Source organism: Oryza glaberrima, chromosome 11 (assembly GCF_000147395.1).
Source record: "Oryza glaberrima chromosome 11, OglaRS2, whole genome shotgun sequence".
Classification (NCBI taxonomy): Eukaryota; Viridiplantae; Streptophyta; class Magnoliopsida; order Poales; family Poaceae; genus Oryza; species Oryza glaberrima.
This window is the reverse complement of record NC_068336.1, coordinates 20,092,607-20,110,229: the sequence shown is the minus strand read 5'-3', so window position 1 is coordinate 20,110,229 and position 17,623 is coordinate 20,092,607. Positions and strand designations below refer to the sequence as shown.

General features: G+C 39.1%; 1 protein-coding gene and 1 pseudogene across 1 annotated transcript; one reads left to right on the top strand and one right to left on the bottom strand.

Annotated features, from left to right (window-relative positions):
- The first annotated feature begins 920 nt into the window (after nucleotides 1-920).
- Nucleotides 921-6,542, top strand: LOC127753978 (receptor kinase-like protein Xa21; annotated as a pseudogene).
- Nucleotides 6,543-9,679: 3,137 nt separating this feature from the next.
- On the bottom strand, nucleotides 9,680-14,885 carry LOC127754971 (uncharacterized). Its single transcript, XM_052280582.1, has 11 exons — nucleotides 14,743-14,885; nucleotides 14,133-14,316; nucleotides 13,673-13,794; nucleotides 13,231-13,339; nucleotides 13,109-13,148; nucleotides 12,297-12,386; nucleotides 12,084-12,183; nucleotides 11,836-11,975; nucleotides 11,139-11,241; nucleotides 10,454-10,965; nucleotides 9,680-10,365 (listed from the first exon to the last, which is right to left on the bottom strand). Exons 2-11 carry the CDS (start codon nucleotides 14,287-14,289, stop codon nucleotides 10,089-10,091), a joined length of 1,650 nt encoding a protein of 549 aa, XP_052136542.1. The 5' UTR covers nucleotides 14,290-14,316; nucleotides 14,743-14,885; the 3' UTR covers nucleotides 9,680-10,088.
- Between the last annotated feature and the right edge of the window lie 2,738 nt (nucleotides 14,886-17,623).

Here is a 17,623-nt window from a genome sequence, read left to right as displayed (position 1 = left end):
AGTACAACGAATCTAAACAGGATGCCTTTCCAGATTCATCATATTACCATATATCACATCCAATCAAAATCCTTTGTATTTAGGGACGGAGGGAGGACACTGAAAGAATTACTTGGTTTCACATAGATGATAGTAGTGATACTTTTATAAATACTAGAAAAAATACCCGTGCTTGTAATAGGTGAAGTCTATTTTAATCTTATTATTGTTATATGGCTTAGTTAAGATGAAATTCACTATGGGAATTCGCCACGATATATATATTTTAGAAAATCATGAGGTGCAGTTAGGAGTACGATCGTCTCAAGTTAGCATGCGAGTTTTTTTAAACAGATTTCTTATGTGATTCCTTTTGTATTATTAAAAGTAAACGATATTAAAAACGACTCAAATACGGATATGTATTTCCAAAATCAAACTAACTAGCCGACTCATACACGGATGACGTACCAAAATACCGACAAAAACATCTTCAATTTTTATAATAGTAGAGATAGAGATATCAAATTTACAATGACATGGATCAAATTTATCCTTTCTAATATGCCATGTTTATAAAGGCATGGTTCAAATTAACCCTATTTTCATCATAAATAGGAGTTCTCAGGACCTTTTCTTTTACTATCGTATCGCTGAATTTTGGGACCAACTTGTCACTGACCATTTCTTGTCGTTTACTCCCTCCGTCTCATTAGTACCTATGAGTTTCTATGCTTAACTATGATCTTCCGTCTTATTTGAAAAATTTTTATGGTTAGCATTTTTCTATTATTAGACGATAAACATAAATATTACTTTATGCATGACTTTTATTTTTAATTTTATTAAAAAAAAGTAAATAAGACGGACGATCGAAGTTAGGCACCGAAAATTATGGCTATACTTAGATTGGGACGTAGGAGTATCATTTTTTTCCTGTCTGTCTCTCTCCACCGCTTTTCGTCGAGATTCCCCCGTGAGATGCCTCTGAAGCCGACGAGATTGCCGCCACCGGCGCCGGCGTCGGTGCAGTCCAGTGCGCGGAGAGGCAGGCCCACCGGCGGCGGATGAGGCGCAGGAGATGGCCGCCGAGTGGGATGGAGAGGGGAGCGCGGCGGCCTGAGGAGCTCGCTGCCGGAATTTCCAAGGGCGACGGGCAAAGAGGGAGGAATCTTAGGTGCGTTCATGAGACTGATCTAGAATCCCCAACATTTAACCTCAAAAATTATTATTATTATTTTTCTTTTGAAAAAAAAATTGTCTTGCGTACAGAGATTCTTGCGACTCAGAAATTAAGTTTAGACTTGTAGAAATTTTGGGGGAACACATATGATGTCGGGATTGAGTGGCGATAACACTGCTCATGTTGTTGTATTGTTGAACTTGATCTAGAGGTCGTATGCAAATTCAGGAGAAATCATATTAAATTTTGAGTTGAAACCAGTGACTACCTCGACTAGACTGAGACAGCTTTGTTGATGATTATAGTGATTTAATATGCAGAAAATTGGCAATGTAAATAGCAAGGACTACTCATGCTGCTCATCAGACTGCATTATTTTGTAGTCACTAATCTTATTTCGAACAAACTTTTTGTCGAGATGACCGAAGGAGATCATCCAAATATTATAAAGATAGAGGGGAAAAAAGGTTAGAAGAAGGTTTTTTATCGAAGCGCACCAAACGTTTTGTCGAGAAATGACGTGCACCAAAGCGCACGCCCCTTGACTACTTGTTGAATGAAAACAAAATTGCATGACTGACTGGAGAACACAAAATGATTATATATTTTGCAAGTGGTCTGCTTTGATTAAAAAGACAGGAAATTATTTGCCAAAAGCTGTCTGGTAGGAACTGGGCAGTTTCAGTACTACCGCATGCATCCATAGTTCCATACATTAGATCAACTGATTGCATTGACCCTCCAGTGGACTGGAAGTAGCAATGAAATGACCGGTCGCCGACATATTCCTGATGTGGACACAAGTAGCACATATATACATTCTATTCTCGCCGTGTTTAGTTTCTAAGTTTTTCTTCAAACTTCCAACTTTTTCATCACATGGAAACTTTCTTACACACACAAACTTTCAACTTTTCTGTCACATCGTTCCAATTTCAACCAAACTTCCAATTTTGGTATGAACTAAATACAGCCTCTTTGTTTGCTGGGGATCAGAAGAATAACTCAAAGTTTTTCTATATATAAAGAACCCTTCAATATATGCAAATGCATTCTTGCAGCCACTTGTCATCCTCAAGTCGATCAGCACAAGAGCAAGGTGGGAAGACAGGGTCGGCGGCGGCGGCTCATGTCGCAATTCAGGCCCACAGGAAATCTTCTAGAGAAAGGCAGCCCAACACAAAGTATTCTACTCACTTCGTTCCATTTTAAGCACAACTATAAGTTTTTTCGTGTCCAACTTTGATCGTTCGACTTATTTAATTTTTTTTTATAATTAATATATTTATTGTTATTAGATGAAAAAACATAAATAGTATTTATGCATGACATATGTTTTTAATTTTTTAAAAAAAAAATTTAAAGAAGACAGACGATCAAAGCTAGAAACGAAACAAGCGAGTGGAGTCAGCCAGTATCTATTGGCTAGCCCACTATCAGCAAGGGGGAGAGAGACCTAATGGTGTTGTGCTATATAAGGTGGGCAGGTGTCAGAGACAAGGGGCGGACTGATTTGTAATGAAACAACTATTCCTTCCTATAATTCCAATCTCTCCCTGCTTTCATTCCAACCTACTCTGTTCTATCTTCTTCTTCCTCAATTCTTACTCTGCTCTATCTCTTTCTCCCAAAATCCTCCCCAAATTCCTCACCGTTTGCGGTGCGATTCCTGTCGACACCACTGGCTTGATCATCATGGCAGGAGCAACAGCATTGCTCTGCTCCTCACTGCTGTTGCTGTCCTGTTTCTACGCCCAGGTTTCTCCAGGGAGCAGCAGCAGCAGCAGCAGAAGTACTGCCATGGCGGATGAGCCTGCGCTCCTCTCGTTCAAGTCCATGCTGCTGTCTGATGGCTTCCTGGCATCATGGAACGCTTCAAGCCACTACTGCAGCTGGCCGGGAGTTGTGTGCGGCGGCCGGCATCCCGAGAGGGTTGTGGCGTTGCAAATGAGCTCGTTCAACCTGTCTGGAAGGATCTCTCCGTCATTGGGCAACCTGTCCTTGCTCAGGGAGCTGGAACTTGGTGACAACCAGTTCACCGGGGACATACCTCCAGAGATCGGGCAACTCACCAGGCTTAGGATGCTGAACCTAAGCTCGAACTATCTCCAAGGAAGCATCCCGGCTTCCATTGGAGAATGTGCCGAGCTCATGTCGATTGATCTAGGCAACAACCAGCTCCAAGGTGAGATCCCAGCCGAGCTAGGTGCGTTGAAGAATCTTGTCAGGTTGGGCCTTCATGAAAATGCTTTGTCAGGAGAGATCCCTCGGTCTCTGGCAGATTTGCAATCGTTGGGCGCCCTTTGTTCAAGAACAGGCTGCACGGTGAGATACCGCCTGGTTTGGGCAATCTCACCAACCTCTATCATCTTCTTCTTGCACACAACATGCTATCAGGAGCCATCCCATCATCCCTTGGCATGCTCTCTGGATTGTCATGGCTTGAGCTAGGCTTCAACAATCTAACCGGGCTGATCCCCTCTTCCATCTGGAATGTTTCCTCTCTGACAGAGCTTAATCTCCAGCAAAACATGCTGCATGGGACGATGCCTCCTGATGTGTTCAACTCTCTTCCTCATCTGCAGCACCTGTACATTAACGACAACCAGTTTCATGGCAACATCCCTGTATCAATAGGTAACGTGTCCGCTTTGTCGCGGATACAGATTGGTTTCAACTCTTTCGGTGGAATCATTCCTCCGGAGGTTGGGAGGTTAAGAAACCTCACTTCGCTAGAAGCTGAGCACACATTCCTGGGAGCTAAAGATCCGAAAGGATGGGGATTCATATCTGCGTTAACGAATTGCTCCAACTTGCAAGCTTTGTTCCTGGGCAACAATAGGTTTGAAGGGGTACTTCCTGTTTCAATCTCAAACCTGTCAGTTTATCTTGAATACCTCTATCTTGATTTTAATGCAATATCTGGAAGCATGCCTGAAGACATTGGTAATCTTGTTAGCTTAGAAGCTCTTCTACTCCATAACAACTCTTTCACGGGAATTCTTCCGTCATCGTTGGGCAGGCTTAAAAATCTGCAAGTTTTATATATAGACAATAATAAAATAAGTGGATCAATCCCATTAGCCATAGGGAATCTTACAGAACTAAATTATTTCCGCCTTGATGTGAATGCCTTCACTGGTAGGATACCATGTGCTCTTGGAAACCTGACAAACCTAGTGGAATTAGGTCTTTCAAGCAATAATTTCACAGGTCCTATTCCTATTGAAATATTTAAGATTCACACGTTGTCGTTAACTTTGGATATATCCAATAACAACTTGGAAGGATCGATACCGCAAGAAATCGGGGGCTTGAAAAATCTTGTTCAATTCTATGCAGATTCCAACAAGTTATCAGGTGAAATCCCTAGCACCCTTGGTGAATGCCAACTTCTCCAGAATATATCTCTCCAAAATAATTTCTTAAGCGGTAGCGTTCCATCACTCCTGAGTCAATTGAAAGGTCTACAAATTCTTGATCTTTCCAATAACAACTTGTCAGGTCAAATACCCACATTCCTGTCAAACCTTACCATGCTCAGTTATCTCAACCTTTCATTCAATGACTTTAGTGGTGAAGTACTGACATTTGGTGTCTTTTCGAATCCTTCTGCGATTTCCATCCAAGGAAATGGCAAACTTTGTGGTGGCATACCAGATCTACATTTGCCTAGATGCGCTTCACAGTCACCACACAGAAGGCAAAAACTTCTGGTGATTCCTATTGTTGTTTCTCTTGTTGTAACATTACTACTCCTCTTATTGCTTTACAAGCTTCTTTCTTGGCGTAAGAAAATAAAAACAAACATCCCATCTACCACATCCATGGAAGGCCATCCCTTGATCTCTTACTCCCAGCTAGTAAGAGCAACAGATAATTTCTCAGCAACCAATTTGTTGGGATCAGGATCATTTGGGTCTGTGTACAAAGGAGAAATAAATAATCAAGCTGGTGAAAGTAAAGATATAGCTGTGAAAGTGCTAAAACTCCAAACCCCTGGCGCACTCAAAAGTTTCATAGCCGAATGCGAAGCACTGCGAAACCTACGGCATCGGAACCTTGTCAAAATAATTACAGCTTGCTCAAGCATTGATAACAGTGGCAATGACTTCAAAGCAATTGTGTTCGAGTTCATGCCTAATGGCAGTTTAGATGGTTGGCTACATCCTGACAATAATGATCATACAGAGCAAAGGTACTTGACTATCCTGGAAAGAGTAAGCATACTCCTTGATGTGGCTTATGCATTGGATTATCTTCATTGCCATGGCCCTGCCCCTGTGATACATTGTGATATTAAGTCAAGTAATGTTCTCTTGGATTCTGACATGGTGGCTCGTGTTGGGGACTTTGGACTTGCAAGGATTCTTGATGAGCAAAACTCAGTTTTCCAACCCTCGACGAACTCAATAGTATTTAGAGGGACGATTGGCTATGCTGCCCCAGGTTAGTCCGTTTCTTGTTCTTCAAATGAAGCCCACATCTATACAATAATATTATGGGCCATTTGCAGATGAAATTAGTTTTAGGGGAAGCATTGAATTTTTATTTTTACCTAATTGTATATCAGTACAACTTATGGTAAATCTATAGCTATACAAGTTATAAGAATTCTAATATTTCTGGGGAATGTTCAATGCAACAGAATATGGTGCTGGGAATACTGTGTCGACGCAAGGTGATATTTACAGCTACGGCATTCTTGTGTTGGAAACTGTAACTGGGAAGAGGCCCAGTGACAGCAAATTTACACAAGGATTGAGCCTCTGCGAGTCTGTAAGTCTGGGTTTACATGGTAAAGTGATGGACATTGTTGACAACAAGCTGTGTCTGGGCATTGATCAGCATGATCCTGAGACAACCGATGATTTTTCAAGCAAGCAAAAGATCGATTGCTTGATTTCATTACTTAAACTAGGACTTTCTTGCTCCCAGGAAATGCCATCGAGTAGATTATCAACTGGAGATATCATTAAGGAACTGCATGCAATCAAGGAATCTCTCTTGCTGGAAATAGAGGATACAGAAAAATGAAGACACTGCATTTCTTTTTTCTGCTGGGTTACTTTTATGTTCTAATAAATCTGTCATGCATATTCTTGAGCTCCCTCTTAAGTATCTGCAGCTGAATCCTGTAGTGGTCATTCCAACTATTTGTATCCTATGATAACTGGATCACTGATGTTCACTGCAGAAATATTTCTGTTATGTTTCTTTTGATGCAATTACTTTGGATCAAATCCAAATTGTTTACAGTGTGGCCGGTTGCAGTCATGCTTCTACAGTCTGCATGATACCTTTGATAATTTATACAAGAGTACTATGCAAAATGAATATTCCCTTGTTCATTTCTGGTTACAGTCTGCATAATACTCCCTCCGTTCAGGTTATAAGACGTTTTGGCTTTAATCAAAGTCAAACTGTTTTAAGTTTTACTAGGTTTGTAGAGAAAAGTAGTAATATTTTCAACCCAAGATAAATTTATTATTAAAATATATTCAATTATTAATTTGATGAAACTAATTTAGTATTATATATATTACTATATTTATCTATAAACTTAGTTAAACTTGAAACAGTTTAACTTTGACCAAAGCCAAAACGTCTTATAACCTGAAATGGAGGGAGTACCAAAGTACATAACAAAGTAATACATTGATTCGCATGATAATTTCGACGATTTTAGACTGGGTAAGTTATTGCTTACGGTTTTTTTTTGTTTTTTGAGAATACGCAAGGAGCGCATCTTTGTATTATGAGGAACAAAAGTTATTTATAGGGAAAATTGAAAAAAATAATAAGGGGCGGGATACAAGCGATAACCAAAAACACTAAGCTAGGCCTATTCTCGCACGAGTATTGTGCGACCTAGAGAAGACTAGGGGCTGGACATTCAACGCTGGAATTGCCGCGTTGGCCAAACGCCAGAGTTCCGCTTTAGCAACCATTGCCTTCGCAACCTCTAGCCACGTTCTATGCTCTCTTCGTGTTGATCGCAAATGACGCAACGGTCTAGGTGTGGGAGGCCACGGTTGTGGAGGAGGTCCACGGTCCAGCACCTATTGAGAGCAACCAACCATAAGAAGTAGCGGCATCGCGGGGCGCCATCAATTTCCAAATTGGCTTGGACTGAAACCAGACTCTTCCTAGGAACAATGCTCGATAGGCTGAACTGGAGGTGTATTCCCCCGAGCAGTCCCACCTCCAAGAGAGGGAGTCCGGATGATCCGGCAATAGCTCCATTGAGTTTACAGTGGTCTAGAGGTGGAGGTACTCGAGAATCGCTTGGATCCCTAGAGCTCCGTAGATGTCTCTGACCCATCTTCTATCTTGAAGTGCCTCAACGATCGTTTTGCGACGTTTGAAATGCTCGGGCCTCAGGGACACAGTTGTAGACGGCTGGTGCAAAGGAGCGAACAGAGTATCCCTCTAGCTAGTTGTCTTCCCAAAAGAACGCAGATTCACCATTGCCCAAGACACACACCGTGGACTCCACCACGAAGCTATGTTCCTTGGGTGAGATTGGGATGTTCAAACCTTGCCAAGGCTTATCCAAGCTTGTTCTCTGCAGCCAAGCCCAGTGAGATCTTAAAGCGATGCCCATTCGCTCTAAGTCGGGAACACCCAATCCACCGTACTTTTTAGGGGCACATACCCTGGCCCAAGCGACACAACAGCAACCACTATGGGCATTGGCCTTACCAAAGGAAACCTCACCAGACTTTATGAATTCCGGAATTTATGAATTCCCTTGATCACCCGTTTTGGAGCATTGATCGTGACCAAAAGGTAGATGGGAATGGAACTGAGCACCGAGTTAACCATTGTTACCCGACCGATCGGCGTCATTTGGTTAGATTTCTACTTTGGCAGCCAGTGAGCAATTTTTTTTTTCAAAAGAGTGGATCGACATGTTATATTTGCAGTGTTACGTTAAATCAAGAGAAAGCACGTCTAAAATACCAACGATCATGTACGGGAAAGTCTGAAAACTAAAGAAGGGCAAAACTGTCTTTTCTCCTGCCAGTTAACACTGTCAAGTGTAAAAACTAACGGAAGTGCTACATAGGGAAGGGAAATTTTAGAAGTGCCTAGATAGGGAACTTTTGAAGTTTGGGTGCTATAGAGGGAAGAGCAACTTTTTTTAATGCTAGATTGAGAATTTTCTCATTCATTAACATATATGTGTACCTAGATTCATTAACATATATATGAATATAGGCAATGCTAGAAAGTCTTATAAGCTAAAACGGAGGAGCAGTATTTATACCCACCAACCAATCTATATTGACCAGTTAGTTTATTGTGACTTGTAGTAGTACTTTTTATTATGGAGGTTATAACTTGTACTCCCTCCATCACATAATATAAAGGATTTTGACTTTTTGCTTGTATTGTTTGACCACTTGTCTTATTCAAAAAATTTTATGCAAATATAAAAAACGAAAAGTTGTGCTAAAAGTATTTTGGATAATAAATTAAATCAAAAAAAATAAATAATGATCCCAAAACTTTTTGAATAAGATGAGTGGACAAACAGTACAAGTAAAAAGTCAAAATCCTTTATATTTGGGGACGGAAGGAGTACTAATTAACTCTTGTTGCCCAAAACCATTTCATGACAGATTGGAGGCATCGTTGGTTAATTATAAGAGAAAAATATTACCCACTGACATGTGGGACCAATGTGTCAGTGGTCTTTTTGCTGTTTTTGTCGCACTGAAATGGCATGGAGGGTGAATACTTGACCCCTAGCCTACTCTGTTTCGTTTGCCTCAATTTGCAGAGTCTATTGGATGGTCTACCTCTGTTCCAAATTACATATAGTCCTCAATCAAAAATGTCTAATTTTTTATCGTTAATTTTAAATATCCGTGTAATTTAACTTGTGAATTATATATTATGAAAGTATTTGTTTTGATGAATCTAAAAATAAAATCTTATGATGTTAAACTAAATCAATGGTTAAAGATTGAAAATGTTTAACTTTAAATAAACCTAAAACAACTAATTTGAAGCGGATGGAGTATTATAAAGTTGAAAAACAGATTTAAAACAGTTTTCAATAATCATATATATATAAATGCTTTTGCTAAAATAGTGTCATTTAAAACAAGGTTTATATGTATCATACTTTTTTTTTACTTCACACCCTAGATAAATCTGGTATCAGAAATACTTTATAGTATCTTTATTACTATATCTTAATTTAGAGATGAAAAGTAAATGGTCAAAGTCACCTCAAATACTCTAGTCAAAACATCAATCGAAAAGGTAAAACATCAAATTATCACTATGTTCAATCTTGCATCTACAAGACTCTAAATCCATACCAAACAAAACTGAACTCTATAGCAGACAAGCTGACCTGCCGACATAAAATTCAACAAATAGCAGACAAACTGATCTGCCGACATAAGAAATTCAACAGCTTTGGTTTGGGACCATACTCAAACTGTTGCTGTTGCTCAGAAGAATCTCTGAAGGATGACTGAAACTTTGAAAATCATGTCATTAAAATCTGATAAGGTACTATATAGCTATTCCTTCATTCACTGATAGCAGCACCAACAAGCATGATCATGTGTTTGGTCATGAGGATTGTACCTACCTAGAACCCCCCATAAGGCCATAACAGAATCCTCATGAAAACAACGTTGCGCATTTTAGATGATGGAAGTACAATTCCCAACCTCTGCATTAACGAGAAACATCATCGCAAATTATGTTACAACAATACAACAGCTACTATACAACTTATCAAGGACTGGATCTGCTCTTGGTAACTATCACAAGGTGCCACCTGGGTTGTCGTTCGATTCCCGTGTATTTCGCAAACTATCAATTTTTTATAGATTAAAGCTGCTTTGTGTAGTGCATTCAAAATTCAATGGTTAACTCAGCAAACTGAATGGTCCTCTCATCATCCTGTGGTGCTAGGGGTTAAGCAGCAGAGCCACCTGTTTGTCCTCCTTTTCCTTGTTCGTTTAGAGTCTTTGTCCTTGTGGAAACCGTTCTGATGTAAGCCATTGGTGTCAAGGCTCTCTTCTCCGTGCACCCGTGTCGTGCTCCTCCTTGTCATGGACATTGTTTTTGTTACGGTAGAAGCTGTCGTGTATCGTTGCGAATCACAGTCAAGAGCATCTTTCTCCCTATGATTAACATTCTCATTGGACAAGGAATAAGTTTGCTGGGTCTCTCTGCATTAAGGAACATACCATGTAATAATTGTGCATCAACTTTAGTGCAAATGTACCATAGAAGAAATTAATATCATTTAACGCTGACCTTGAATCTCGAGGTGGCAACGTAGCAGGATGTTCATTTGGAATATTGTGCGAATTTTTAGAGTCAGTGGTACTGCCATCTAAAGTTACATCGTAACCGATAAACTTTTGGACCACACTGGCACTTGCAGCGTTGTTGCCTCGGATAATTTCAATAGCTTTGTCCAATATGCTCAAAGCCTGCTCTACCTCAGGACTAATGTAAGGCTTATTTTCAACATGTTGCTCTTGCTCAGCCGGATGGTTAGAAGGGCCTATTGCATGATGATCCAGCTTGAATAATGCCTTTTGTTCACTCTCCTCTTCAACTATCTCACTGTTCGAGGTGATATTAGTAACCGCGAGAAGATTCTGCAAAATGGGATTGTCAGGGGGGGCCTCTGTTGCCCTTTCCTCCACTGGAGTGACATTTGCCATGTCAATAGAACCCCGGTGCTCACGTATTCTAACATAGAGTGGTTCTCTCAAAGCTTTCTTGTAATCCTCATCACAATTTGCCACAGTACTGACTGCCTGCAAAGATAAGTCAATAGCGAGTGTTTAAATAGGGGATCTCTTGTGTCATAATTTGCTCACCCCACATAGCAGTACCACGAAATCTATGTAAAGACCATACTGCAATGGGAAAAGCGCTATGCATATTGATATCAAATCATCACAAAAGTATCGAGGTGTATGCCACTGACCTTCTGATACAGTTTGTGGCCGCTGCCAATTAGTTGCCTTGATATGAAGTTGATAAGCCATGGTGGAACGAAGTCTAGCTTAATATCCATATTAGCTATTGCCCTGAGTGGAGGATTTGGTTAAAAAATGGAGTATCAGCATATTTATTAAACTGAAACTTGTTGAGCAAAAAGAATCACAAATGAATAAATTTTAAAAACTACATACAATTATATCTTTCTTAAAGTTCAAACGTGATTTAATAACAATCTGTTCAAAAAAATGGAGTCAAGACATCATGTAAACTAGCATTCAAGACGCAAGAATGATGAAAATTATATATTGCTAAACAATTAAAATTAAGCAGGTAAAACAAATTCTACAGCTCAACTCACAAGTACAGGAATAACATGGCTTAATAATGAAAAATTAACTAGTAAAATAAAAATTATAGCATGTATCCAGAACATGCATATCAAGTCAGAAGTACGTCATAGAAAAATGAAAAAACTTAATGGAACTCTACCTTTTTCTAGGACAAAGTCATCCAGTCCTTTTACAGTCACTAAAAAATCACTTTGGTTGACAGAATCACTAATTTGATTCCAAGTTTCCAACAAAAGTGGGTACAATTTCAATAGCAAATGGAGCGATCTATAATGAACCTTCGTGCTTTATATTAAATAATTCAATGCACAATAGGATTGGATGTTTTACCTGAAAAAGCTTTTGTCCTTTGTAATCCTTTGCAAAACAAAGCCTCCGACTACATCTATCCGAACGGTGTCACCAGCTTCAGGAATTCCATCCCTACTAAATCCATGTGTCTCTATATTTATATTGTCCGTATCCGATATCTGCAACAACGCAATAAGCAGAAATAAATGAACTGGAGGCATGGACAATGAAGTCTGTGGATCAAGGTTCATAAAAAATAAATAGCCCAGAAAATTCAGCATACGCACAGTTTTCATGATTACAATGACAAGATCTTCTTTAAGATACTCTAATTCGAAGTAGTGAAGAAGAGCTTCTCTCTCCGAAACTGGCCATGGAACCTTCACCCTTTCTTCCAAATAGTGGATGCAGATGTTAGTCACAACATCCATCAAAGAGAAAATCCAACTAAAATTTGTAGAAAAATCATGGACTGTTAAGAAGATTTATCTTTAGCCAACCTGACCAAAGAAATTTCTTCACCAACCCGAACCTTCTTCAAACAGCCCGACTGAGCAACTTTAAAAGTTGGAAGGTTGTATTGTGGAAACCTGGAACACAAAAACCACATCAGCATATGAGAAAGAAAGTACCCATTTGTCTATCTTTTTGTTTCTTGGGTTCAGTGGGGCTGCCAAAACTTTAGTATACCGCTGGCAAACATGTTATGTTTCATAAAAAGTAGTGGAAAGTAAGCCATAGAATTATCCCAAATTTTTTTTGCAAACATTGTTGGCAACAATTAGTCCAATCTTTATGTATATGGCTGAAATGAACATTATGCTGTCTTTGTCAGCTTACTGCAGAAAGGGACTTTACATGAGCAATGGTGCAACATCAGGTAGTTGCTAAAGTAGGTACATGTGGGCCATATCGCAGAGTGACTGCTATAAGCAAAATAGGCAATATTTGAGTACACTTCTCAATTAAGAACAGTCACGTGTTAACTCAACAAGAAATTGAGTCATGCGAGTGCACTTCGTGAAGAACAAAAAACAGCAGTAAAGAAATTGAGTAAAAAAACACAAGAAACTGATAATCTGAATATCTGAAATGTTGTGTATAGATTATCCATTCTCTAAGTAGTAAAAAGCTGTACTGCCATGTTATAGATAAAAGTTTTTGTGTTGATTCCACATGCTAAAGTAAAAGCTGAGTCAAGCAGGTCCTGATGCTGCCTCCATGAACTTTTTTTTAGTAACAAATATAGTGTCCGACGATGCAAAATTTTAGGCGAACAACATCTGAAGTTGTCCTTAATGAATGTGCTCACCATTTTTTGTACAGAGACGATTCCCATGAAACACATGTACCTATGCAAAAAACAGTGTGCTTAAGTGACTGTGTATATTGTGAGATCATAGCATTTTACTCACTACTAGTTAGATTTCATACAAACATCAATTGGTCCATCAGCAAAGCCTTCAGCAAGGAGGGTGTGAAATGGGGTCCCGTCTGGTCCCTCGCGATACATGACTCGTAATTGGTCCGTGTCTTGCTTCACCTACAGAACAGAGAGTAACTGCATATCATTGCACCAATATAGTACAATTTGCATGGGAATGTAACAGACAAATCAATCGCTCTCAAAAAGAAGGGAGAAGAAGACATGATAACAGCAAATTCTGGTGCAAATAATACAGTATAAATGAGGCAGAAATTGCAAGCATAAATGTAACCTTACGCTCTGGAGATTTATCATAGCATGGCATATGAATAAGTAATAAAACAATGAGTACATCACATTTTTGGTGCAAAGTAAAGATCCATGTCTTTGTGCTCTGATCACATACACGCAGAACATATTCTTTAAATGCGTTACTTCGGTTCAACATACCTTCCATTCCTTATGTGCTGCCTCATGAATCTTCGAAGATCGTTCATTCCCCGAAGTATTTAGCATTTCAAGAAAATTCGAGATCTCTTTAGACCTTGCTTCAGCAATCAGGTCAATATTGCCTAAAAATGATATAAAACCAAATCATAAGAAAAAACAATAACAGAGAGACCACACAAGCAGGCTGATTATGATCAACCCAAATAGATCTTTTAAAACAATAAACTGAAATAGTAGCAACCATTCAGGAACCAGTAGGATATTCACACATAGACAATGAAACAATAGAATCTAAACGACATCACATGAGAGAATATTTTCTCAACTGCATCCATAACAGCTCACGTGCAGCACAGATAAGGTAAAACTAAAGTACACACAAATCACAACATTAATTACATCAACAAGCTAACCTACTCGATCCAGAGAAGAACAAAAGAAACCAAATCAAGCCCCAAACCTTCACCGTTGCCGGCGGACAGCGACGACGCAAGAATCTGCCTCTTCACGAGGGATCTCAGCAACACCTCGTCGGCGAGGTCGGGCAGCGCCAGCGTCCTGTCCATCCGGTCCCGAAGCTCCCGGATTTCCCTCCGCTTCTCCATGGCCGCCACCATCAAGCTCCCCTCCTCACCAACCTATACCTTCATTCACCCAAAGCCATATAAAAGATGAGACCTTTTTCTCTCCAAGAGCAAAAAACCCCAAGATAGGAAACCACGCAATCAATCCCCCAACGATTATTCCTTTTTCTCCCCACAAAAAAAGCTCACATCTTTGCCTTGAATGCCAATAGGAGAGGGGGCAAAAAAAAAAAAACAAAGAAAGCAAGAAAGCTGGAGACTTTATGCTCATGGCTGCAAAGGAGGGAAAGCACACGCTCTCCACCACCTCCATAAAAGTTGCCGAATTTATCTCCAAGGAATCGATCTCCCTGAGATGCCAAGATTGCCTACTTGTACTTGATACTACTACTACTTCTTCCCAAAGCTTTTTCCACATAATAAGCCAATATATGGGAATTGGGAGGAGAATCCAACCCAAGCAGAAGCTAGAGATACTCGACTTACCGCTCTTGTCAATGGAGATTGCTCCGGCGATGCGCGGCGGCGGCGGCGGCGGCGAGGATCGGCGAGGAAGGAGGAGGAGGAGAAGGAGAAGTAGTAGGGAGAGAAGACGCAAATGAGGAGCTTTGGTTGGTAAATGGATGCTGGATGTGGGGCCCACCTGCCGGAGTTTTATTAGTGGCATTTCATTTCTCCGACCGAGTATTTTGACTAGTATATATATTTTCGTTTTTCAACCTGACTGATCGCAACTGATAACTGACTAATATATATTTTCGTTTCTCAACCTGACTGAGGGACTATTCACTTTGATGAAAAAAACCTTATATAGGTTTTCTTATATAGTTATTAAAATATTGACAGAATTTTTTATATAGTTACTAAAATTTAGCAACAAACTAAATGTAGCCATTTTTTTTTTTGACAACTTTACTAAAATTTGATAAGGTTAAAAATAGCATCAAAGTGAACTGCTAATAAATTCATCAATCAAAGCTACACTATCTGGTAGCTGTACCCAGAATTTGTGGTGCTCCACTTGACCTTTATGTACTTACCTTGACAATTTGTAGAAACTTCGGTAGGATGTATTCACTCCGTTTTTAATACATATCACTTTTAAAAATATATATCCGTATCATTCGTCTTAATTAAAACTATTTTTACTTGCGCACTTCATGCTAGAAGTAACTTTAATAATAAATCAAAACACAATAAAATAGATAATACTACCTCCCTCCATACCAAAATATAATAAAATATAATTTATATACTTTAAAATAAAATTAGTATTTCTTTTTAAGCTGAATGTTTAAACGTTTGTTCAAGAGTTAACGGTATTATCTATTTAAAGCAAAACCGGAGATAATACTCATTGACAATGCGTTACGGGCAACGGTAAAGTGCACAAATAGACAATGTATTAAAAATTCGAGAGGCAATTTCGTTGGCCAAACCGCCTAAGTTGGCTGGTCATACAGCATCGCGCACTAATTTGATTGTAATTGTCGTTAATTATCACATATCAGGAGATTTGTATGACACTCTAATTCCAAACATATTATTTTAGACCAGTGTAATGGAACTTAGGGAAACTGCTAAAGCGACCTTGTACCTACATGGTTAGAGGATACCTCTTTTATTAATACTACACCCTCCATTTTATAATAAGTGTAGTTTTAGCTCTTTTCATTTTTTCTAAAATAAGTTTATTTTAGTAATAAGTGTATCAAAATTTATGAAAGTAGAAAATATTTATATTAGGAGTAGATAAAGAGAAAATTAATTATATTGGAATTTGATAAATTAGAGGTATTTTATTTTTTTTACAGGTATGTGTAGGATGGGTAAAAAATAAATATAGATAAAAATAGTATATGATAGCGGCAACCAGCGGCGACTTACATTTAGAGATAAATGGAGAATTATATGACAGCCTATGTTTGGAATCTATAGGCTAAAAATCTCACTGGTAGACGTATCCAACAAATCTAGAGCCCTAACCAAATACTATTACCCCATCACAATCACAATGAAGGCACACATTGAGCTATAAATTAAAGGATTCCTAGATTAAATGCACCAGCTAGAGCTAGCAAGAAAACCGGCTGCAGCTCAGGAGGGGGACCAACCACCATCTACCAGCTGATCGACCATCATCTTCTGCTTGGCTGGTTCGAGCCACGCCACACCGCCGCCGCCGACGAAGTCGCTTTCACTCTCGCCTCCGCCGCCGGTGCCGGCCGGCCGGCCGGTGCGCCACGCCGCGGCATTTATTTCCTTCTGTCCGGGCGGGGCTGTTGAGAAGAAATGGGGGATTTGGGCGGCAAGCTAGCCGGCAATGCCATGGAACAGTAGATGTGGTTTTGGCTGTGTTTAGTTCCATGTAAAAATTAGAAGTTTGAAGAAATTAAAACGACGTGACGAAAAAGTTGAAAGTTTACGTGGGTGAAAAGTTCGATGTGACGGAAAAGTTGAAAGTTTGAAGAAAAAGTTGGAGGGCCTTTCTTTTATTTTTGTTTCTATTTTTTTATAAGAGATATGTAGATGTCCACGATACGGGTCCATTTACCTCTATGAACACACATGCACGTCTTATTGCTAGGAGCAACTTCGAAAGACTGGACCGACATATTTTTATTTTTATTTTTATTTTTACTTTTCGGTGGTTGCTAGACTGTTGTAAATAAGATGATTGGATGAGAGGGGGGGGTCAGCGAATTATGTTAGCCGTCATCCCTCCATTTCACAATAAAATAAAAGACGTTATAACTTTTTTTTTCTATGTTCAACTATCATGTTTATAAAAAAACCAATATCCATATCATCAAGTTAGTTAAATAAAAATTAAATATATATTTTGACATTATATTTTTTAAAGTATTATATATTTTTCTATAAAATTAGTCAAAATTAATGAAGTTTAACTTAAGAAAAATATCAAAACGTTTTATAATATAAAATTGGATGGAGGAGGAGTCTGTCCGCTCCATGCCTCCATGTCAAATTCGTGCGTTAGTGGGTAACCACAGCCTCTTCGAGAAAACCAGAAACGAAACAAACAACCCGCCGAACCAATATTAACCAAGAACAAAATAAACTGAATCACATCTACCAACAAAAAATCAGAAGAAAAATTGTAAAGAAGCATACTTACTAGGAAAAAAAACTAAAGCATAATAAAGCATAGAGGGGAATAAGAAATTCTGTTGTAACACACCGACAGCTAGCAATCTTCTCTGCAACGGGGATAAACAACCTTTTTTTTTTCTTGATGTGCACATCTAAATTTACAAAGCTCACCCCCTTGCTAAGAGTTATAAATCTTATCGATAACTAAATGTCCCTACGATAACATCTCCCACAAAAATCTACAAGACTAAAA

Bases quoted from the DNA above. Each gene is read 5' to 3' on its own strand.
- LOC127754971 (XM_052280582.1), bottom strand. From the start codon at position 14,289: ATGGTGGCGGCCATGGAGAAGCGGAGGGAAATCCGGGAGCTTCGGGAC. The intron at 13,340-13,672 runs GTATGTTGAACC...TCTGTTCTGTAG, and splicing joins CAGCACATAAGGAATGGAAG to GTGAAGCAAGACACGGACCA. The intron at 13,149-13,230 runs GTATGAAATCTA...TTTTTTGCATAG, and splicing joins TGATGGACCAATTGATGTTT to GTACATGTGTTTCATGGGAA.